This window comes from Nerophis lumbriciformis, linkage group LG06 (genome assembly GCF_033978685.3).
Source record: "Nerophis lumbriciformis linkage group LG06, RoL_Nlum_v2.1, whole genome shotgun sequence".
NCBI lineage: Eukaryota > Metazoa > Chordata > Actinopteri > Syngnathiformes > Syngnathidae > Nerophis > Nerophis lumbriciformis.
In genome coordinates this window covers 22,523,451-22,548,848 of record NC_084553.2, presented here as the reverse complement: position 1 = coordinate 22,548,848, position 25,398 = coordinate 22,523,451, and the positions used below count along the sequence as shown (strand labels likewise).

The following is a 25,398-nucleotide window of genomic DNA, read 5'->3' as shown; positions in this document are numbered from 1 at the left end:
TATGTCTTATCGTTCGCAATCATTATGAGAGACGAAAAGACAACGTTTTTTTTGCATTCTAACATGTAAAAATCAGCTTGTTCTAGGCAGCTAACAATGCAGCTAATGGGAGCCATCAATTCTACCTCTAAATCACTTTAAAAATGCATTCAAAAACCATCACAAATACTTTATTTACGTTTCGTAACCTGTATAATAACCAAGCTTTAGCGACATTGTTATTGTAAGAGCAAACACTTAAGATTTATTTTTCTTTTGTTTAACACATTGGCGTGCTTTGGTATTAGTCGTAAAGGCTAACTACGGAAATAAATAAGATAGCATCTACATCAGCACCAAATGCGTTTGTGTTTATAATAATTCAAGAACTCCTTCATTCCACACTCCATCCAGCTGTATAATCACTCGCCATACAGCAATAGATGACATCTGCCTATTACCTGACACCTGACATGTTAGCTACTTCTCTTTGTTTATAATGTTTATAATGTTTATTTTCTATTTCCTGCTGTATCTACTCTCTATTTTATGCTGCTGCTGTCACATATACTGTATATACTGTAATATTGTACATGGTCATTGGTATATATTGTATATATGTTATTGACATAATATATCTGTATATATATTATTCTGTACACATATTATGTATATATTCGTATATAAGTTAGATTTTTTTATCGCTATATTAGTCTATTTATACCTGCATTGTCCTTTCCATCCTTACACTTTCCATCATTGTAACTGAGCTACTGTGTTGAACAATTTCCCTTGTGGATCATTAAAGTTTGTCTAAGTCTAAGTCTAATGCACAACACAATGTGATAGGACACCAATCTGTACTGACTGAGAAACATGAATAATCCTATTACAGTATCTGTAAAGTATTAGCCCACATTTTATGTTTTGTGTGACTCACTCGATGGACAGTTGTCTCTTTGGTCCAGCTGGCCAGGGACATTTTTTCTGGTTTATTTGGGGTAAGCACTCCATTTATGTCGAAATAGCATGGCTTCAAATTCCATATTTTGCAGCTTGGAGTCACTTTCACCTAACTCTCAGCTTCCGTCTGCTCCAACGTCTCACCCTCTTCTTCGTGCTGGCTTCTAGAAGCAGCAGTTCATCCCCCGTTCATTCAGCTTCAAAAAGATGAGGTTGTGAATCCTCATAAAATAGTTGTCTTCCTTGTTTGTTACTAAGTCTTCCATGATTACGACACACACACACGTTTTTTATCCGGAAGTAGGAACAAACATTGCTGGACGTGCGCTGCTATGGAAACGGAAAGCAATGCGTGGAATTGATCAAAATACAGTAAATATTGAACATATTGGATATTGTTATGGACATGTCTGTTACTACATTATATATGTACTTGCAGTGTGTATATAAAACGTTGCTGGGTGGTTTTGAAGTTGTTTTAGAGGGCTTTGAAGGCTACAACGCTGACTCCCATTAGCCTCATCTTCCAAGCCTTTTTTTATCATCTTTAAAAACCTAATTTTAAAAAAAGACGCGTGTTTTTGATTCCTTATATTGATTGTGAACTATAAGCACAATTCAAAAAAAAAGTGCAGTTCCCCTTTAACTGCCAGTATCAAGGTCATGATCGCTTCAGGAAAAAAATGGATTTGATTTGGATTTCTCATTTCCCGCGTGAAAGCAAAACTGAAGGAAGTCGGGTTATGAAGCTAATAGAAAGAAGGCCAGTAGCCTGGATAGCATCTGTGACATGATCAAACATGACTTTTAACGCCATCATGGCGTAGTGGGTAGAGCAACCGTGCCAGAAACCTGAGGGTTGCAGGTTCGCTCCCCGCCTCTTACCATCCAAAAATCCCTGCCGTTGTGTCCTTGGGCGGGACACTTCACCCTTTGCCCCCGGTGCCACTCACACCGGTGAATTGAATGATGAATGATAGGTGGTGGTCGGAGGGGCCGTTGGCGCAAATTGCAGCCACGCTTCCGTCAGTCTACCCCAGGGCAGCTGTGGCTATGAAAGTAGCTTACCACCACCAGGTGTGAATGATTGATGGGTGTTACATGTAAAAGCGACTTTGGGTACTTAGAAAAGCGCTATATAAATCCCAGTTATTATTATTATTATTATTATTATTATCACCTGGTACATGTTGGTGTGTTCCGATTGGTAAGTTTGAATCAAAGCATGTGTTATTCTGTTTCACACGTAGCATTCAGTAGGTGATTGGCTTGATTGGATAAAGCATGTTCTCTGTTTACTTTTAGTCTTGGGTAAGCACAAAAATGAATGAGTATTATTTTGGAAGGAGTAGCACAGTGATCAAAGTATTTAAAAGTAATAATGGGCTTGCTTTTTCAGGGAAATGAGTCTGGACACTGGAAGACATAAAAAAGGAAAGCCATAGATTGCACGCAATTTGAACAGAGGACAATGAGCTCTAGTAGACTATGGATTCTGAAATTCTTCACCGGCATAAAAACTGACTCCGTTGACAAAATACATACAAGTTTGGCTTTGACAATAGCGGAAGCTTACTCAAATCGGTTGTCTGATGGACGTGCTGAATGTACTGTACGACAGTAAGAGGTGAGATGTGTCTGCAATATTAGCAAAATGGACGTCTTACCATCGGGTATTTCATTGAGGCCATGCAAGCTGAGAGAGAGATGGGAGTATTCTGAACCATCCTGGAAGATTCCACTGTCTGTCCTGGAGCTACTGTGGACCCTCAGGTTGGTTTCACTCTGCCAGCCAATCATAGGTCTTGTTTCACTCCTCTCCTCTGAGACTTTACCCAGACAGGCGCAGGAGGGGCTGATTCTGCTCAGGACAAACTCACTGATGCGAATGTCAAAGCACAGAACGATGATGTAGACGCAGTAGACCACAATGAGAATGGCGGCGTCGTACCTGGCATAGAAGAAGACATACAGTAGACACAAATAAGCTCACTGATCGAATAGTTTTTTCTGTCTGTAGTTGATGTGGCTTTTTTTGTATTGATTCTGCACTGCAAAAAAATATTTCAAGAAAAGTACAAACCCCGTTTCCATATGAGTTGGGAAATTGTGTTAGATGTAAATATAAACGGAATACAATGATTTGCAAATCATTTTCACCCCATATTCAGTTGAATATGCTACAAAGACAACATATTTGATGTTCAAACTGATAAACTTTTTTTTTGTTGCAAATAATCATTCACTTTAGAATTTGATGCCTGCAACACGTGACAAAGAAGTTGGGAAAGGTGGCAATAAATACTGATAAAGTTGAGGAATGCTCATCAAACACTTATTTGGGACATCCCACAGGTGAACAGGCAAATTGGGAACAGGTGGGTGCCATAATTGGGTATACAAGTAGATTCCATGAAATGCTCAGTCATTCACAAACAAGGATGGGGCGAGAGTCACCACTTTGTTAACAAATGCGTGAGCAAATTGTTGAACAGTTTAAGAAAAACCTTTCCCAACCAGCTATTGCAAGGAATTTAGGGATTTCACCATCTACGGTCCGTAATATCATCAAAGGGTTCAGAGAATCTGGAGAAATCACTGCACGTAAGCAGCTAAGCCCGTGACTTTCGATCCCTCAGGCTGTACTGCATCAACAAGCGACATCAGTCTGTAAAGGATATCACCACATGGGCTCAGGAACACTTCAGAAACCCACTGTCAGTAACTACAGTTGGTCGCTACATCTGTAAGTGCAAGTTAAAACTCTCCTATGCAAGGCGAAAACCGTTTATCAACAACACCCAGAAAGGCCGTTGGCTTCGCTGGGCCTGAGCTCATCTAAGATGGACTGATACAAAGTGGAAAAGTGTTCTGTGGTCTGACGAGTCCACATTTCAAATTGTTTTTGGAAACTGTGGACGTTGTATCCTCCGGACCAAAGAGGAAAAGAACCATCCGGATTGTTATAGGCGCAAAGTTGAAAAGCCAGCATCTGTGATGGTATGGGGGTGTATTAGTGCCCAAAACAGGGGTAACTTACACATCTGTGAAGGCGCTATTAATGCTGAAAGGTACATACAGGTTTTGGAGCAACATATGTTGCCATCCAAGCAACGTTACCATGGACGTCCCTGCTTATTTCAGCAAGACAATAACAAGCCACGTGTTACATCAACGTGGTTTCATAGTAAAAGAGTGCGGGTACTAGACTGGCCTGCCTGTAGTCCAAACCTGTCTCCCATTGAAAATGTGTGGCGCATTATGAAGCATAAAATACCACAACGGAGACCCCCAGACTGTTGAACAACTTAAGCTAGAATGGGAAAGAATTCCACCTGAAGACGCTTAAAAAATGTGTCTCCTCAGTTCCCAAACGTTTACTGAGTGTTGTTAAAAGGAAAGGCCATGTAACACAGTGGTGAACATGCCCTTTTACAACTACTTTGGCACGTGTTGCAGCTATGAAATTCTAAGTTAATTATTATTTGCAAAAAAAAAGAATAAAGTTTATGAGTTTGAACATCAAATATCTTGTCTTTGTAGTGCATTCAATTGAATATGGGTTGAAAATGATTTGCAAATCATTGTATTCCGTTTATATTTACATCTACACAATTTCCCAATTCATATGGAAACAGGGTTTGTAAAAACAGTCTCATTTTAAGCAATGATTTATTATTTTTTTCCTAAAAAAGGAAGAAGAAAAAAAGTTTTTACATGAGAAAAACATTATTATTTTAAGAAAGTATATTTAGCCATTTCTTATGAAGACATTTTTTTGCCATAAATTAACATTTATTTCTAATAACCATATTCTTCAACACATTATGAATGTGTCTTAAATAAGAAACAAACTTGTTACCTAACTTTCTAAATGTAAGAATAGACACACAAATTGAAAAAATATACATTTGTAATATTTATTTCAAAGAAAAATAAAGTTAATTATTAATGAGATATTTATTTATTAGATATTACACTAATTTGCTTTAACACAAAGTATGTGTGATTTCTGGCCTACTTTTTGATGTATCAGCCTTTTATTCATTGAAATATATCCTCACATTTATGTTTCTATTTTTGTGATAATCTACAAATTGCAAGTTATTACAACATAAATAATGATTTTTGGGATGCCTAACATATACAGTGAAACAATCACAGCGCTTCATTTGTTCCACATTTTATTTTATGACCTTATTTCAAAATTGAATACATTTTTGTCCTCAAAATTCTACACACAATACTGCATATTATACATGATGACAATGTGGAAAAAGTGTTTTGAGAAATGTTTGCAAATGCATTAAAAATAAAAAACTAAGAAATCACAAGTATTCACAGCCTTTTATCAATACTTTGTTGATGCACCTTTGGCAGCAATTACAGCCTCAAGTCTTTTTGAATACGATGCCACACACTTGGCACATCTATCTTTGGGCAGTTTTCTCCCCTTTCTCTTTGCAGCACCTCTCAAGCTCAGGTTGGATGGGAAGCATCGGTGCGCTTTCAGATCTCTCCAGAGATGTTCATTTAGATTCAAGTCTGAGCTCTGACTGGGCCACTCAAGAACATGTACAGAGTTGTCCTGAAGCCATTCCTTTGATAGCTTGGCTTTGTGTTTAGAGTCGTTGTTCTGCTGAAAGATCAACAGTCACCCCAGTCTGAATTCAAGAGCTCCTTGGAGCAGGTTTTTATCCAGGATGTCTCTGTACATTGCTGCATTCATCATTTCCTCTATCCTGACTAGTCTCCCCACAGCATGATGCTGCCACCACCATGCTTCACTATAGGGATGGTTTTGGCCTGGTGATGAGTGGTGCCTGGTTTCCTCCAAACATGACGCCTGGCATTCATGTCAAAGGGTTCAATCTTTGCGGAAAAATTGATGCTGACAGAGCAAAAAACTCATACTTGTATTGTAAATATCACTTTCACACAGAAGGATCCAAGATGGCGCCGCGAACGGTCTTACTTGCGGGAGCAGCATCCAAAAAAAGAATATAATCCTGCAAAAACGGCTCGTGTATGATTGAAATGAGACTTAATAGTTTCCCTATAGTATTTAGTTCATTTTGTGTTTCATTTGGCTGGACTTTGACGTCTGCTCCTATGAACTATGTCGACGTCTTCTGGCTTGAAAAGGAAAGGTGGCGGATAACGCTACAACCGGTGCTTCAAACCTGCTATTTGAGAACTGCCATGACTATTTCAGGGGACAGCATGAAAATGCATCTCATGAAGGAAGAAGTGTTTCCTTCCCTGCCAGTAGCCTTCCACCAAGAAAGGTAAAGATGAAATGGGCAATAGCGACATTGTTGCTACGCTATCTGCGTTAATTAACACCCGCTCAGACGAGCTGAAGAAGTTGATCCAGGCCAATGCCATTCAAATTGCCAGCGGAAATGCTAAAGTGGAACAAGTTTGCAAACAAGTAAGCGAGATTATGGGGGGAGTTTCTGGGCTGGAACTGGCTGTGGAGGGGGAAAAGAAGCTAATCAATGTACTTCAAGAACGCATCACCGAGATGGAGAGATATGCAAGACAATGGAACCAGAGACTGCATGGTGTGGCCGAGCGTGTGGAGGACAGAGATGTACGTGAAGAGGTTATCCGAGTTTGCCAGGCTCTGCTGCCGTCTGATGCTGAACGGCTCCCAAATGTTATCAACACCGTACACCGCGTTGAAGCCAAAAGGTAACAGGTGTGTTTTACTGCAGTTTTCCTCCCGGGTGCACAGAGCTGCGGTCTGGGCCGCTGCAAAGAATTCCTTTTACCTGCGAGGCAATGCGCTGCGCTTCGCCGAGGATCTCTGTAAAGTCGACAGAGAAGCAAGAATGAAGTTATGGCCACTGGTGGATGAAGCTCGCAAGGCAGGGAAAATTGTCGGGCATTTATCGAGAAAAAATAAATCCCTCTTCCAGTCTGAAGATACACCTTTCAGACATTAACTTACTCTTGTCTTTATTTTGTTAAGAGAGGTGGATGGATGGATGGTTGGAGTTACAACTTACGCACAAGCCAGTTTTTTGCCCTTTTCTGAATATTAATATGATGTTGTTCCCGCAGCGTCTAGTTGCTTTGTTTCTAACTCAAAGCATTTTCTAATTCTAATTCATTTTTGTTTCCGTCGGCATCCTTCCGTCTCGGGAGACGATGGGGTAGATCCAAAAAGGGGTTGGGGGTCTCACTGGGATGGTCCCTCCCACGGACGGAGATGGCCCCTGGCACCTGTTTCCTTTGCCAATTGGATGGGCTTAGAACCGGTATCTGCTGGAGTGACCTCTCCAGTGGACCTCTCCAGTGGATCTACATGGCCTGGGCATAGAACTATGGAGGGCAAGCTGTTGTCCAGGCAGCAAGCCCCCCCTCTCCGCATGGCTGGTGGATCCAAGGGAGCGATGAGTGTCGATGCAACTTGGCACCAGCGACGCCGCAGGAGTTGCCGGAATGACGCTACAACATCAAACTGCCTTCAGGACTCCGGCTCCTGATTTTCTGTCGGGGTTTACTCCCTTAGCCTTACCCTCAAGTGGGTTGACCGCAAGGCAGCGATGGTTTTGAGATTGGAGATTTCCTTCTCCTAGATGGGCTGCCCTACCAGGTTTACGAGCCCCATCTGCCCAAATGCGGCAGGTAGCACGGGGGTACATCTTACCCGTGGCGGTATAAGCCCGACCTGACATTGTATTTTTGTTTAACCTTGTCTTTATCAATAGTTTCTCTCAACGCCAGGGGGTTAAGGCAGAACATGAAGTGCAAAGCTTTATTTTTTATTTCTTAAACAATGTAAAACAGATTTATGTTTTTTACAGGAGACACACAGTATGAATGATGATGTAAAGTTTTGGAAATCTCAATGGGGTAATGAGATATATTGCTCTCATGCATCACCGTGTTCTGGTGGAGTTGGCACACTCAAAAACAATATTATAGGAGTCTTATTGCATCATAGTGACTATGATAAAAATGGCCATTATATTTGTCAGATTTTTGAGATTCAGAAAATTTACTTTATAGTCGCTAACATTTATGGAAATAACTCGGTGCCTGACAATACTATTTTATTTAATGAGGTGGAAAATAAAATTCTACACTGGTTTGCCAAATTTCCAAATGCTTATATACTTGTAGGAGGTGACTTCAATACTGTCATGACAATTCACTTGATGGATAGCCACCAGGCTCTCAAAATAGTGTCAGCTCAAATCTAAAGTTACTAATGCAAAGGCTTGATTTAATTGATGCCTGGAGATATAAAAATCCTGTTAAGACATCCTTTACCTGGTTTAATAAGTCAGGCTCAAGAAAATCTAGAATAGACATGTGGTTAATTTCTAAATCACTGCAAAACAATGTTACTGTTAAAATTCTCTCCACTCCTTTGACTGATCATAAGGCTATACAGATTCACATCTCTCTACATCCCTCCCACAATCGTTCAAAAAGCGTATACTGGAAACTCAATAGTTCGGTTTTATGTCATGAAGCAGTTAAAATGAGGATTAAAGATCAAAAAAAAAATTTTTGGAATGAAGCCAAAACCCAAAACAATTATTGTAGTAATTGGGAACTCCTTAAATATGAGGTAGGTAAATTTATTAGAAAATATTGCAGTAATCTAGCTAAGAATAAGCATTCTGAGGAAGAAAATGTGATTTCCATCATTACTGCATTATCCTCTATATGTCCAGATAATATGTCAGCAGTAGAAAAAGAAAGTCTCTTAGAAAGCCAAAATTAATTAGACAAAATGTATCAATCGAAAGCAGAAGGAGCCTTTGTAAGATCTAGAAAACAATGGTTGGAAGAAGGTGAACCAAATTCTGCGTATTTTTTTCGTTTAGAAAAATTGCAGGCTCAAAACAACACCATTGATCAACTGAAAATAAACGATTTGGTTTGCAATGATGCAAAACAGATTGCAAATTATTGTTCTCAATTTTACAAAAAATTATACAATAGTCAATACTGTGAAAGTGATGCTGTTTCGTTTTTACTAAATCAATCAGCACAGCTGACCAAGTATTCTGTGACCGTCCAATCTGTCTCAAAGAAGTAGTGGAATCAATTAATAGTTGAAAAAATAACAAATCTCCTGTAGTGGATGGTATTACATCTGAATTCTATAAAATATTTTCAGAAGAGCTAGCTCCCTTCTTACGAGAAGTGTTTTGTGAAAGTATTGATACTGGTGCCCTTCCTCCAACTTTAACACAAGGCCTCATTACCCTTATACCAGGGGTCGGCAACCTTATCCAGTCAAAGAGCCATTTTGACCAGTTTCACAAATTAAAGTAAACAATGGGAGCCACAAAAATCTTATGCAATTTAAAATGAAATAACACTGCATGGGGTGATGTTTGAGGGAGCAGGGTTGGGGTGGGGGCGGGGTTTGGTGGTAGCAGGGGTGTATAATGTAGCCCGGAAGAGTCAGGGATGCATGGGATTCTGGGTATTTGTTCTGTTGTGTTTATGTTGTGTTACGGTGCAGATGTTCTCCCGAAATGTGTTTGTCATTCTTGTTTGGTGTGGGTTCACAGTGTGGCGCATTATTAGTAAGAGTGTTAAAGTTGTTTTTTTCGGCCACCGTCAGTGTAACCTGTGTGGCTATTGACCAAGTATGCCTTGCTGACACTTACGTCTGCAAGCAGAAGATGCATATATTAAGAGGATTGTAGAAGGTGCTAAATGCTGTACCTTCATGGCACGCCCTTATTATTATTGTAAGGGTGAAAATTGGAGAATATTAATCCCGGGAGTTTTCTGCGAGAGGCACTGAAATCCGGAAGTCTACCGGGAAAATCGGGGGGGGGTTAGCAACTAATGGGGGGTCGGCAAGTATGCAGCTGAGCCGCATCAGAGTGATCAAAGAGCTGCATGCGGTCCCGGAGCCGCGGGTTGCCGACCCCTGCTTTATACCAAAACCAAACAAAGATTTACTAATCATTGATAATTGGCATCCAATTAGCCTTCTAAACAATGACTATAAGACTGTAGCTATTATTTTTGCTAAACGTTTAAAATTGGTTCTGGATGACATAATTGATGAGACACAGTCAGGATTTATGAGAGGGAGGCACATGTTGAATAATATCAGGCTTGTACTTGACATACTGGATTACCCAGAGATCATTAATGATGAAGGCTTCCTTCTTTTCTTGGACTTCTACAAAGCTTTTGACTCGATCGGACATGAATTTATCTTCAAGACACATGACAAATTAGGCTTCGGCATTTTTTTCCGCAAAACAATCAAGACTTTGTACTGCAATGGTAATAGCTCTATAAAGCTCAAATCTGGTACATCTCAAAGGTTTGAATTAAAACGTGGGATATGGCAAGGATGTCCCATTTCTCCATACTTATTTTTGTTAGCCACCCAATTGTTATCGGTTCATATAAAAACTAGTCATTTAAAGGGGATCTCTATATTAGACAGAGAAATAACTATCAGCCAACTGGCTGACGACACAACACTCTTTTTGAAGGACTCTTCTCAAATTCCTCTTGCCTTGGATGCGATTCATGTATTCTCTTTGGCTTCTGGTCTCCGTCTGAATGTGAATAAGTGTGAACTAATGGCTGTGAAGAGATGTGAAATTATGTCTATATGTAAAATTTCAGTTAAGGATAGTATTAATTATCTAGGAATACTTATCACTAAAAATCAGAGTTCTAGATCGGTCTTGAACTTTACTCCAATTGTAGAAAAAAACTAAGAAAAGATTTAACCAATGGTTACAGAGAGATTTATCCTTAAAAGGCAGAACCTTTCTTTCCAAAGCAGAAGGTATCTCCAGGCTTACGTATGCGGCTATTTCTTTAGATGTTAACCAAAAAATATGTAAGACTATTGACAAAATACTTGTTGACTTTACTTGGAAAAACAAAATTCATTATATTAAGACATCTGTTACAATGAACAATTACAATCAGGGTGGTCTAAACTTTCTGGATTTCACTACACTAAACAACACCTCCAAGATTAATTGGATAAGACACTATTTGAAAGACCCTACCTCAATTTGGTACTTCATTTCTCATCATGTATTTTATAACCTTGGCGGCCTACAATGTTTGCTATTGTGTAACTACAACATTATAGGATTCCTGTTGCTCTTTCAAACTTCCACAAACAAGCCCTTCTGGCATGGTCTCTTGGATACAAGCACAATTTCTCACCTACAAAATATTTCATCTGGAACAATAAAGACATATGTTACAAAAGGAAATCTCTTTTCCTCAACAATTGGTTCAAGAATGATATAATTTTAGTGAGTCAGCTTTTCAATCAGGAAAGTAAACTCTTTAATTACCAATAATTTCTCAACCATTTTAAGGTCCCTGTGACTCCCAAACAATTTGCCATTGTATTTGATGCCATTCCAACAGGTGTTGTTATGTTGTACAGAGCTTACTCATATCCTCTTTCTGCTGTAAAAATTGTGAATGATCCACTTGACACTCCTGTGGTGAAACTTTGCTTTGATCAGAAAAATAACAGAAAAATCCACAGCTTATTCCAAAATGATTGTGTGTCTGTCTTCTATGTAATTGCGCTCTGGAATAATGTTGTGAATGACATCTGCTGGGTCAAAACGTGGTCCCTTCCTAACAGGTATTTACTTACCAACAAAGTCAAAGAGATATCTTTTAAAATCATTCATCCTTATTACCCTGTAAAGACTGTGATGTTTAGATACAAGAAGGACATCGATATTACCTGCACCTTATGTAACATGCATCCAGAGACTGTTTACCACCTGTTTTGGACTTGTAAAAGCACTCGATCACTACGGCTGTATCTGTTGCTTCATCCTGGACAATATTCATGACAAATTTGTGCTTTGTTTTAAAGATGTGCTATTTGGATTTACACTGAATGAAAAAAAAATTGAAAAGGAATTTTACCTTTGCAACCTCATTATACTGTTGGCTAAGTTGTATATTCATAAATGTAAGTTTCTCAATACCTGACCTGTTTTTTGTGCCTTTAAAAAAGAATTAGAACTCTATGTTAAAACACTCCCTACCTCTAACAACCAAAAAGTTGTGAAAACGATTATGCTGTGTTCCAAATTTAAATTATTTACTGAAATTGTGTGAGCCTAAGGCTTTGCACTTTGTTTGTTATATATATATATTGCATTCTATTTTAGTTACTTTGAGTTTACAACCCCTTGTTGCTGTTTTGTACTGTTTTTGTACTTATTTTGATTATTATTTCTCAACTGTTTGTAAATGTTGCAATTTATAAATAACGGTTCATCAAATTAAAAAAATATATATATCACTTTCACTTGTGAGCTTTGTTAATAAGAATGCAGAACATGTGCAATTTGAAAGAATTAGCAGTTTGAAATTGTTTAGGAAAATGTGAGGAGGGTATGTTCCAATTGGAAAATATTTTTCAATATGCCATTTCAAATGTAGATCTCTATTATTTGTTGTGTTAATGCAGAATTGTATTATTATTATTATTTACAATCCTAGCCAGGGTATTCATCAGACAGTAGAAACGACTTTATGAAGGCCTGCTGTCTCTTAGAACTCTGCTATATGACTTATTTGAATTGCAACCACAATGACACATACAAACTTCTAATAAAATAGAATGCCCGAAGTTTATGATGTGACATGACAAGATAAAAGACACATTTATCGCACTGCCATAAAAAGTCTATGATGTGCTGCATGTGAAGAACGATTGTTGTTCCCGCTGTAATGAGACACGATTAGCTGCTTTTTACAAGCACCTCACGTTCAGGCATTGTCACGCTCACTCACCAGTACACTTTGTTATCAGAAATGATAGCAATGACGGCCGCAACACTGATACCGTACGCCAAGCAGTCCCTGAACAATGGCCAGCGGGTGAGACGTCCTGCCTGGAAGTGAAAACAAAAACAACTATTCAGCAGCGAGGAAGTGGGTCAACATGCATTTGTATCGGAAGGTGCCAGAACGTTACCATAGGGGCCAAGAGTCCACATGCAGCACAGATGCCCAAGAGGTTGTAGACAGCTGAACCCACTATCGTGCTGACCCCAATGTCCCCCTTTGTCACAAACACACCTGAGGCACCAAGGTCACAGGTCATGATATTAGGGAAGGTTGTGTGACAATAAAAGATTATTTATATAATAGTTTACCCAGAAAGGCTGTCACCAGCTCAGGTGCAGAACTCCCAGCTGCCATGAATGTAGCTCCAGCGACATCTTGAGACAGTCCCAGGCCTGAGACACACAAGCATACGTAACAACATAATGATGCACAATGTAAGGATACAAACAAAGTACATCCTTGCACTACCTGAGCTTACAAAGATAGTTATCTTCTCTGGCTAGCATTTTATTGACCATCCAGTCCATATAAGGATTATTGTAAGTCCAAGGTGAAATTGTAGTTGAACATAGAAGAAAAAAATATTTAAAAAACACAGGGGTACCCAAATTTTATGCGCCCAGGTTTAATTTTAAGTATGATTTGGTTTTGGGCAAAACTTTACATCAGAATATGTCTGTGTTTTTATGCACTATTAAACACACAGCGATGACTCCATTCCATGTGCTTTTTTTTAGTGCAGCTGCAAAAAAATGTAAGTGTAAATAAAGCTGTAGCATACAATAATAGACAAAGTCAATGAGATCCGTGTTTTCCAGATTGTCACTGAACGCACCACACTGCTAGCCATAAGTAAATCTTAAAGGGTAACTGCACTTTTTTTGGAACCTTGCCTATCGTTCTCAATCGTTATGAGAGACAAGAACAAACGTCTTTTTTTTAGGATTCTGAAGATGATAAAAAACGCTTGCAAGATGCGACTAATGGGAGTCACCATTGCAGCCTTCAAAACCAAACAACTTCAAAACCCTCCATCAACGTTTTATATACACACTGAATATATATATATATATATATATTTTTTTTTTTTTTTTCGGACAATAAGTCGCAGTTTTTTTCATAGTTTGGCCGGGGGTGCGACTTATACTCAGGAGCGACTTATGTGTGAAATTATTAACACATTACCGTAAAATATCAAATAATATTATTTAGCTCATTCACGTAAGAGACTAGACGTATAAGGTTTCATCGGATTTAGCGATTAAGAGTGACAGATTGTTTGGTAAACGTATAGCATGTTCTATATGTTATAGTTATTTGAATGACTGTTACCGTAATATGTTACGTTAACATACCAGGCACCTTCTCAGTTGGTTATTTATGCCTCATATAACGTACAATTATTCAGCCTGTTGTTCACTATTCTTTATTTATTTTAAATTGCCTTTTAAATGTCTATTCTTGGTGTTGGGTTTTATCAAATAAATTTCCCCCAAAAATGCGACTTATACTCCAGTGCGACTTATATATGTTTTTTTCCCTTCTTTATTATGCATTTTCGGCCGGTGCGACTTATACTCCGGAGCGACTTATAGTCCGAAAAATACGGTATATATATATATATATATATATATATATGTATGTCTGGGAAAAAAATCACAAGACTACTTCATCTCTATACATATATATAGTAATAACAGACACGTTCATAACAATATGTAATATGTTCAATATTTACCATATTTTGGTAATTTGCATACCGGATGCATTACCAGAACTTATTTTCTCAGCGCATTTATTAACGTTCCAAAAAGCAATGTACTTCCAGAAACAAACGTGTGTGTGTTCTAATCATGGCAGACTTGGTAACAGACAACGGAGACAATTATTTTTAGACAAATAAGGATTCACGACCTTATCTTTTTGAAGCTGAATATACGGAGGATGAACTGCTGCTTGTAGACGCGAGCACAAAGACCGGATGAAACGTTGGAGCAGAAGGAAGCCGAGAGAGTGAGGTCGGCGTGATTTGACTGTAAATGTGGAGCTTGGAGCCAAGGCATGCCGATAGTAATGGCATGCTTATCCAAACTCAAAAAACATTTAGCTGTTGACGCAGTGGCTGGCTTATCTCTTAACGTAGCTAACTTCCGGCTAATGCCGTTGCATCCCGCCGCAACACGATTTGTTACTATACTAGCAAGAGAGTTCCTCAGTGTTCGCTCTTATAATAACAATATTGCTACAGCTTGGTTACTATACAGGTTACGGGACGTAAATGAAGTATTGTTGGCAGTTTTTGAATGCTTTTTTAAAGTGATTTAGAGGCAGACTGGATCGCTCCCATTAGCTGCATTGCTAGCCACCTAAAATGAGCCGATTTTTACAAAATAGAATGAAAAAAAAACACATTTGTCTTCTTGTCTTTCATAATGATTATGAACGATAGGCAACATTTAAAAAATTGGGGAATTTTGGATTTTGTACATTATCCATCCGCAATCCTTTTGGGAGACAATAACACGCTTTACTTTTCAGTACCATCTTTGTTTTTATTATTGTCCATTTTGTCATTAGTGCACAGAAGCACGATTGTTGTGTTGTCAAGGTAAAGCTGAAATATGCTCTCGTGTCACGTAGCTTGCGTGACTGACGCTGCCTGGATCATTTTCCCTCCGAACAAGAGTTGCGGTCGCTTGCCCTCCAGCGTTCTGGAAGAGAATTGCAAGTCACACGTCTTCCCCTGCAGAAGCTCAATAAATGAATCCAGACGGGACGCAAGCTGTGTGACTTGCATGCCTCTGAGAGAAAAACTGTTGCCTGTGCAGGTGGCGGAGAGACATCGTCCCTGCGTCCACATCCAACGCGTCGTGCGGCCAGAGTCAATACCAAGTCAATGCAAACTTGCCTCCACTGTCGTGTGATATATGACTGTTATGACTACATACTGGCCTCCATCGATGCACCAATAGAATGCAGATGACATCAGAGCTATCTGGTAAGATACCTGGTCAGTGCTATGATCTTCTGGTAATGCCATGACATCATTGCTAAATAATTACTGCATTCATGTTATTCTTTCCATGATCTTTAATCTATCCATCCATCCAATTTCTACTGCCTGTCCCTCTCCTTTGTTGGAAAACTTTATTATTTCACTCCTGATAATTGTTCGTCAAAGCTGCACATTTAGCGTTGAAGTGGCTCATAGGATTTGAATATGTCAAAGGAGATCTACAATCTACATTTAATACACTTATTTGTGGTCGAGATAATATGTATTGGTTATGCTTGGGTGTAAATTTTGCTCCACAGTCACATTTATAACCTACTTGTATGTGTGTGTCTGCAAGCAGTTCGTTTATTGAGACGCTCTCTTTAGATTGCCAATGAAATTGTCTATGTCAAGATTGCGTAACCATATGGCCAGGGCTCTTTGTTGCGCCACGAGCGCCCCCTAGAGGGCTACCAATATCTGTTTCTCAGCTGTTTTCTCTATGGGCCACAGCGGTACGTAGTTGTAATTCCCTTTCCCATCACTTGGGCAGTAATGACAATATCAAACAAACAGAAGAAGAAGAAGTTTCTTAAGCGCAAAAATTATGACTGAAGTGATGAAGCTGTATTTTCTTTTTGCTCTTTAATTTCATTGACAGTTTAATCATGAAAAATATTCATTATTAATTTAGTTCAGGATTCAGGATTCAGGATGCTTTATTATTGTCCATTCTTTAACATGTACAAGACACATTCATCCATCCATCCATTTTCTACCGCTTATTCCCTTCGGGGTCGCGGGGGGTGCTGTAGCCTATCTCAGCTACAATCGGGCGGAAGGCGGGGTACACCCCGGACAAGTCGCCACCTCATCGCAGGGCCAACACAGATAGACAGACAACATTCACACTCACATTCACACACTAGGGCCAATTTAGTGTTGCCAATCAACCTATCCCCAGGTGCATGTCTTTGGAGGTGGTAGGAAGCCGGAGTACCCGTAGGGAACCCACGCAGTCACGGGGAGAACATGCAAACTCCACACAGAAAGATCCCGAGCCCGGGATTGAACCCAGGACTACTCAGAACCTTCGTATTGTGAGGCAGATGCACTAACCCCTCTTACACCGTGCTGCCCTACAAGACACATAAGAACTGAAATTACATTTTCGGCACAGTCCCACTGAGAGCAGACATACGTTACAGGGAGACAAGACGGGACCGCCAACGGATCAGCCACTTACGGCACTCCTTAAAAAAGGTGGGAAAAAGGTGATATTGGGAAAGGGGGGAAGAATAAAAAATATCAGTCAAAGGCTGGATCCTTGGGAGGGGGTCCAGACTGAGTCCAAGGGAAAAAAACTCATTTAGCCTAGCACACATAAACATGTGAGATATAATCACAACAACTCGCAACAGGGGGGGAGGGGGCCTGGAGGCCGGCCTGCTGCTATAAAGCGCTATTCAGCCGTCCATAAACCCGAAGAGGAATTAAGCGGTGGTGAGGGCGTTGGGTGTGGGTGGGGAGTGTGTGTGTATATATGCCCATAGTTTTTGGGTGAAGTGAAGTAGTGTTCATGAGCCCAGAGTCGTTCTGCATGCAATGCAAGCAAAGTTCGACTCCCAGGTGTCATTGAGGAGGGGAGAAGGGACATGATTCTCCATTTGTCCCAGGAATCTCTCACGTACCCCGCAGCAATGGTTCCACCAGGGCAGCCAGGCTCCCCAGAACCTCTTTTCCTCGTCGAAAAGATTTTGTCAATAGAGTCCAAAGTCCAGCTAATCAATTCCATGTCTAATGTTTAGATTTGGAGGACAGCGCAAAGAAAGAGGCTTCAAAAAAAGTTTTTACAAGACAAGACAAAAGAGAGCAAGCCAGGAAAAGACGGGAGGAGAAAAAAATGCGACCGCCCCTCACCAGAGGCAAGACAGAAGCAAGACAGAAGTTGATTTATAATTTAGGATTACAAAGACATTTATTTTTGAGCGTTAATATTTGAGTAGGCCCTGGGCCCCTCTGTAGTGAAAAAGTTGGGCCCCGAGTTAAAAAAAAAGATTAACAACCACTTGTCTACACATCACCCTCTCCAAAAGTATATCAGAATTTATTTAACTGTGGTTTCAGTGCATCACATATTTTCAAGTAGCGATTTGAGTAGGTGTTTTAAGTTGTCATGTTAAAATGACATAGGATTTAGAGTGTATGTAGTGTTTTAAGAGCATTTAAAGTATTTTGTATGAAAGCTGTGTGGAGTGTGTGGATGGCTCATAAAAACGTTAAGGGCCCTATTCTCCCATGGGGTTAAGAGAAAAAAGTAGGCAATTGGGCGGATTCTCCTCCACTTAAGTCTGTCACCTTCATTCAAGATGCACACTTTTGGTGGAGCAACCCTCAAAGTGGGCGTTCCCTGTCAAATCCCATCGATTTGAGTATTTTTGTCCTATGCGTTTCTGGGGCTAGAATAAGTCCAGCACCCCTGGAAGGTAGAACATTATATTGCACTTGAAGTTTGGATGCAGTGTATGCCACACATAATAAAATGATCAAAGAAACTGCCAGAAAACGATCAAATCAAGTCTGATTGCTTCAATTAGAGACACCAGGAAACAACCACTGAGTTGAGGATAAAAGGACCATCATGCTACTCTGCATTAACTATCAAAAATGTAAATGTGCATCATCGTCTCATGATTACGACCACGTGGCAGTGGACCGCATGTATACCAGCCGTGTTTGAACATTCTAGATGTTTAATACATACAATTTCATTTAAGTGGTGATCATTGAACTGTGTGAATATTTAGTGGAAAATACATCTATAATGTTGCGTCAATCAATTAATTTGATTGTTTTTTTCACAGTTAACATCAAACTGCCCTGTGCAAGCGCAAGCTGTCAAGCCCTTCTGTATGGAAGTAGAATTGTCTCACATCAACTTATATATATCAATATGATATTAATACATGTGCATATATTATTAAATATACAAATACAAATGTGATATACAAATACATAAATAATTTGTATAAATAAACGCGTATTTGTAAATATATTTTTGAGATTTGAAAATATATACAAACAACATTTATAAATATAAAAATGTGACATACAAATAAATACAGAATTTGTATAAATAAACGTGTATTTGTAAAATTATTTTTGAGATTTGAATATAAATATGCTTGATTTTGTATTTGTATTTGTATTGAATTTGCATATGTGGATCGCTTTTTTGCTTTTGTGTCGATGAGACATTCCTCCCACAAACCAGATGCACAAATAAATGTAACCAACACACTCCCCTGAGCCCTGCGATGACGTGGCGACTTGTCCAGGGTGTACCCCGCCTTCCGCCCGATTGTAGCTGAGATAGGCTCCAGCGCCCCCCGCGACCCCAAAGGGAATAAGCGGTAGAAATGGATGGATGGATGGACACTCCCCTGAACAACCAGCAGAGGGCACTGCAGCCAGAGCGGTCTGGGTCAAAGAGCATTATATGCATTATATGCAAAATGCCTGGAGTTCTCTGCACAAAAACAATCCACGTCTTTACAGAGAGCTAGCTAACGTTAGCGTTGTATTAGCTAATGCTAATTTATCCAGTTAATCTGAAAGACCGTGCTAGCTGCTTATTTTATTGTATCAATTCCGTTTAACGACCTTATCCCGATGTAGATACTGATCTCTTATCAGGCTGCAGTGATCTCTGCTGGTTGTTCAGGGGAGTGTGTAGGTCACATTTATTTGTGCATCTGGTTTGTGGTAGAAATGTCTCATCCACACAAAAGCAAAAAAGCGATCCACATATGCAAATTCGATACAAATACAAATACAAAATCAAGCATATTTATATTCAAGTCTCAAAAAAATATTTACAAATACACATTTATTTATACAAATTATTGATTTATTTGTATGTCACATTTTTATATTTATACATGTTATTCGTATATATTTTAAAATCTCAAAAATATATTTACAAATACGCGTTTATTTATACAAATTATTTATTTATTTGTATATCACATTTGTATTTGTATATTTATTAATATATGCATATGTATTAATACCATATTGATATATATAAGTCGATTGTAGCTGAGATAGGCTCCAGTGAGCCCCGCGACCCCGAAGGGAATAAGCGGTAGGAAATGGATGGATGGATGAAGTTGACGTGAGACAATTCTACTTCCATATTTCTGACGTGTCACGGCTTCACAAACATTTGTACTGAACAGAACTCTTAACATCACAAATAACATCAGGGGAATTACCATAAAAAATTAAATAAAGTTTTAGCTCAAGAATATTATTCACATCCAACCAGGAAAATAAGCTTTTGTAGCGCGTAAAAACACACTCCATCACCATGGCAACGCACGTACACATGGCATGCTCTTTTCGTCATCTTTTTCTTTCTTGATACGGCCTTTTTACATTTAAAGTGTTATCTTTTTCACGAATTTCAATGACTTTCACAAGTGTTTGTAAAATCAGAATCAGAATCAGAAATACTTTAATAATCCCCGAGGGGAAATTAAGATTTTCAGCGCAATCCCATTCAAGATCAGAGAAACATTACAGGGACACAGAACAGGATTGCTGACGGGTCTGCCAACTTCCGGCGCCCCTTACAAAAAACGTGAGGAAAATGAAAACGCTGGGGAAGGGGTGGGGTGAGAAGAAAAAAATATATATATATGTTCCATCATTTTCACACAGCCACAAAAAGGCGTGACGGCGAAGTCCGCCTCATTAGTATTGAGCAGAGAGGTGGGACCAAGTCATTGTTTTGCAAGTCATAAGTAAGTCTCAAGTCTTTGCCCTCAGGTCCCGAGTCAAAGTCCCGAGTCAAGACAGGCAAGTCCCGAGTCAAGTCCAAAGTCAAGACTGGAAAGTCTCAAGTCAAGTCCCAAGTCCTGCATTTTGAGTTTAGAGTTTTTTCAAGTCATTTTAACCACAGACTAATATATTTACACAGATTGTGTATGCTTTTAAAACGCTGTATTTATTCATTAAAACAAGTGCATTTGAAATTGCAGGAAAAAAAATAGTGTTGACATTACACTTCATAATAGCACTATTAACCAGTCATTTTAAACATTTAACTCATTCCTTTACAGAATAAACACATTTGAAAAAACAAGTGCAACTGTACTTATTTGTACGAAAGTGTTAACATTGTATTTCCATGGCATATTGCATTGTAACTAGTTCCACAGCAGTTTCTATCCTGTTCTTACCTTATCTCATTGATCTCATCTCATACTGTATGTGTGTTGATGTGTGTACACATGAAAAACATAACAAATACATGAACATAACAATGAACACAGTTGTACTTTTTAGATGTCAGGGCCCTATGCAATATGTACACATATTCTTAACATAGTATGCATTTTAACTGACCTTTATTTGACTGTGTTTGTCTTTTTGTAGGTGGCTAAAATATGCGGTGCTGCTGACCGCCATCTAACATTACGTTACTGTGTGTGATACATTGACTAATGTAACGTTAAGTAAGTATAGGTACCTAAGTCAGGGGCGCCAAAAAGGGGGGGGTAAAGGAGACGGATTCTAGGGGCCCATGATGGAGGGGGGCCCAGAGAGGCCCCTAATGATGATGAATTTATAATACAGAAAAAATAATGACACTGTGTTGGGGGCCCTGTAAAGATTATTTTCATGGGGCCCAAAATCCCTAGCGGCACCCCTGGGTACCTTATGCAACCCTGCTTAAAAAAATTACTTGACAAAAAGTATGAATAAGGTAGCAAACTGCAGTGGACGCAACAGATTGCCTTGTTTGCAATGACATTTTAACCATAGACATCTTATAAGTAGACGCAGCATTGGCTGCTGTGACACGAGAAATTCGGCCGCCATCTTGAAGTGGTGATGAGGAGCCGGCAAGCAGCCTAACCTGACAGTTGACAAGTAGAAAACAAAGATGCCGCCATCTTGAAGTGGTGATGAGGAGCCGGCGAGCAGCCTAACCTGACAGTTGACAAGTAGAAAACAAAGATGCCGGCTGGTGTTCAGCGTTTTCCTGCTCAAATGAGCGGACTGTTGAAAATAGGAATAGGGGGATTACTTTTCACAAGTAAGATTTAACATTAACGTACTATTGGTTGTATTTTGTGAAAAGAATATTACCACAGAGTTGAGAAGAAGCAAAGATCTTCAATATTTGTATGTGAAAATCACAAAGAAATCTTCTGGGGGAGGATGACGCCCCTACAGGGGTTTAGTTTACAAACTTTCAGCCCCACCTAAAACAAAATTCACCAGCCGCCACTGATTATGATGCATTCTCATTTTAGGCAAAGTATAAGACAATACTTTCTTAACAGTATAATTGTAACCAGGAATCAGTCTTCAAGTAATAATATTCAAATACTGACATTGTTGGGTAAGACAGAATTTGGTTTTATTCTGAATCCAGTGAAACAGATTGGTGGTTTTAGCTGATATAAAGACTTTCAGGTGTTTATATATGTTTATGTTTAAGTATTTGGCAGACGCTTTTATCCAAAGCGACATACATAAAAAAATACATATAAAGCAATCACTGTAAACATGATCATTTAAGGGAAGAATGTAATATAAAATATCAATACAAAGTGTCAAGACAGAATAAACTCTCTGCTGCTGCAGCAACAGAGATACAGTCTATAGATCCCTACGATATATAGATATCTAATGTATTCATACATTGTTTATGTAGGATATATGCATGTATATATAACCTAATCATATTGTTTCTTGAACTTAAAAATAGCTGACCGTTTTTTCCCCCTTCTCTGGGATTATATTCCCAGTTTTGATCTCAGACGTCTGGTCACTTATAGCATATAAGAATATTGTATTACTGTTAAGCAAACTATGAATAATAAAATACGCCAAAACATGTGTCCGTTATCATAGCTACACGTATGACAAAAAAGCGTGTGAAAATCATTGGTATTCAGTGAGGTAAGATGAATTAAATGCGCTGACAGTTCATTGCTCCTGCCAAATGAATTGCACTGAGTGGAGCGGATCCCCACTCCAAGATGGCGGCCCCGAGTCTCGTCAGCGCCAGTAGGCAGTAGCGGTCGATGCTGCGTACCCTTAGAAGATGTCTATTGTTATAACGTTAGCAGTGAGTTTACAGCCTCACTGATTTAACTACACAGCAAATAAAAGTTACGTTACTTAGCCAATAAACGTTAGCTTAAATTCAAAACTTCAAATGTCGAACAAAGTTGGAAGTTGCTGCGTCTCTGTCTGTAATCTTCGAACCGCATGTTTTGCATACTGCAATTCGTGTTTTGTTGACCAACTCGTAGTTTTAATACCCGAACGAAACTATCTTTGGCATAATTTTTCCTCACTGGCGCGTTGTTTGACAACTCTTCTTCACTGGTTGTCCTGCAATTTGATTGGATGAATGCTGTGGGATGAAAACAACGTGGATGTAATTTGATTGGATGTTGTACTGACAGACAGCACACACGCTGACAGACACACACGTTCACGATGAAAGATAGGAAGCGCTCCTGAATAACTTTTTAATCTTTGGGTTTTGGAGAAAGTAGCAAGTCTTGTCAAGTCAAAAGGCTCAAGTCCAAGTGAAGTCACAAGTCCATCCATCCATCCATTTTCTACCGCTTATTCCCTTTGGGGTCGCGGGGGCGCTGGAGCCTATCTCAGCTACAATCGGGCGGAAGGCGGGGTACACCCTGGACAAGTCGCCACCTCAGCGCAGGGCCAACACAGATAGACAGACAACATTCACACTCACATTCACACACTAGGGCCAATTTAGTGTTGCCAATCAACCTATCCCGAGTTGCAAGTCTCTTTACATTTTGTCAAGTCGAGTCTAAAGTCATCAAATTCATGACTCGAGTCTGACTCGAGTCCAAGTCATGTGACTCGAGTCCACACCTCTGGTATTGAGCCCTCATTTACGCACTTTTGCCTAATTACGCGAAGTGGGCGTGTCCACAGGTGGATGGGAGAATACTAATAAGAGGAACATACGTAACTTCAAGCATATAAAAACACTTAAGCGCAAACGGAAGAATAGGGCACTAAATACATTTATATATACATAATATACATAATATTCATTAAAATCATAAAATAAATAGCATTCGTGGAACCTAACCACTATGATAATTGACGGAACACTATCTTAAAGATGCACATCACTGCTGTTTTTTTTTTAGACACAGTCAAAAATAAACTTCATAAATAGTGCAGCTGCAGTGGTTGCTGGTTGCAGGAGCTCTGCACTCTTGTGTATCCATCCTTGTGTTATTGATGATTCCCTCTTGTTTTCATGTGTTTATTGTTTTTTGTCTCAAGCCCTTTCGGGACTGCGCAACAAGCGGTGGCACTTTTGTCACTTCTGCAGTGCTTCTTAGTGCCCCCAGCAGATGATGGTGTGGAACAATGCAGAGGCCACCGCACTGTACAGTATGTGGATGTTGAAATTGCGTTTTTGTTTTGTTCTGTTGTTTTTCTATGATTGGTGCAATCGTATGTGCGCTATATGTATTATTTATTGCTCTTTTTTTGTTGTGTTTTACTTTAGGCTATATGTAGAAATGGCGCGGCTGAAGTAGTCGCTGGTTGCAGCAGCTCTTTGCTCTTGTAATGTATTTTATATCCTTTGTGTTCTTTGATGTTCAGTTTTAGTTTATTTAGAACATGCTTATAATCAGAGGTGGGTAGAGTAGCCAGAAATTGTACTCAAGTAAGAGTACTGTTACTTTAGAGATTTATTACTCAAGTAAAAGTAAGGAGTAGTCACCCAAATATTTACTTGAGTAAAAGTAAAAAGTATGTTGTGAAAAAACTACTCAAGTACTGAGTAACTGATGAGTAACATACACACACATATCATATATATATATATATATATATATATATGTATATATATATATATATATATATATATATATACATATACACACACATATACATATATATATATATATACACAGACACACACACATATATATATATATATATATATATATATATATATATATATATATACATATATATATATATATATATATATATATATATATATATACATACACACACACACACACACACACATATATATATATATATATATACACACACACATATTATATATATATATATATATATATATATATATATATATATATATATATATATATATATATATATATATATATATACACACTAGAGATGCGCGGTTTGCGGGCACAACCGCGGAGTCCTCGGATTATCCGCGGATCGGGCGGATGAAATTAAAAAAAATTAGATTTTATCCGCGGGTCGGGTCGGGCGGTTGAAATGAAAAAAAATTAGATTTTAAATAGATTCAGGCGGGTGGCAGTTAAACCAATTCGGAAATATATATACATAGTTAAATGTTGTTACCCACATACGAAAAACGAGCAGGCACCTGCAGCATATGCCACAACAGAAGAAAAAAAAAGAAAAGAGATGGACACTTTTACGGAGCGGAAAAGGGACCGGGAGCCGTAGCTGAGGCGATCCGCGAGAAGGGCCCGACGCACGTCCAGGGTCACCACCGCGCCCACCGCACCGACACCCCGCCT

General features: G+C 39.0%; 1 protein-coding gene across 1 annotated transcript in view; it reads right to left on the bottom strand.

The window, feature by feature from the left end:
- The window catches only part of slc24a5 (solute carrier family 24 member 5), a 69,819-nt gene that overhangs the window by 22,343 nt on the left and 22,078 nt on the right, over positions 1 to 25,398 (bottom strand). The window contains exons 3-6 of the mRNA XM_061963900.1: positions 13,098 to 13,181; positions 12,917 to 13,020; positions 12,733 to 12,833; positions 2,610 to 2,893 (exon numbers count right to left, since the gene is read on the bottom strand). Coding sequence (XP_061819884.1) covers positions 2,610 to 2,893; positions 12,733 to 12,833; positions 12,917 to 13,020; positions 13,098 to 13,181 — 573 coding nt within the window. The remainder of the gene's footprint in view (positions 1 to 2,609; positions 2,894 to 12,732; positions 12,834 to 12,916; positions 13,021 to 13,097; positions 13,182 to 25,398) is intronic.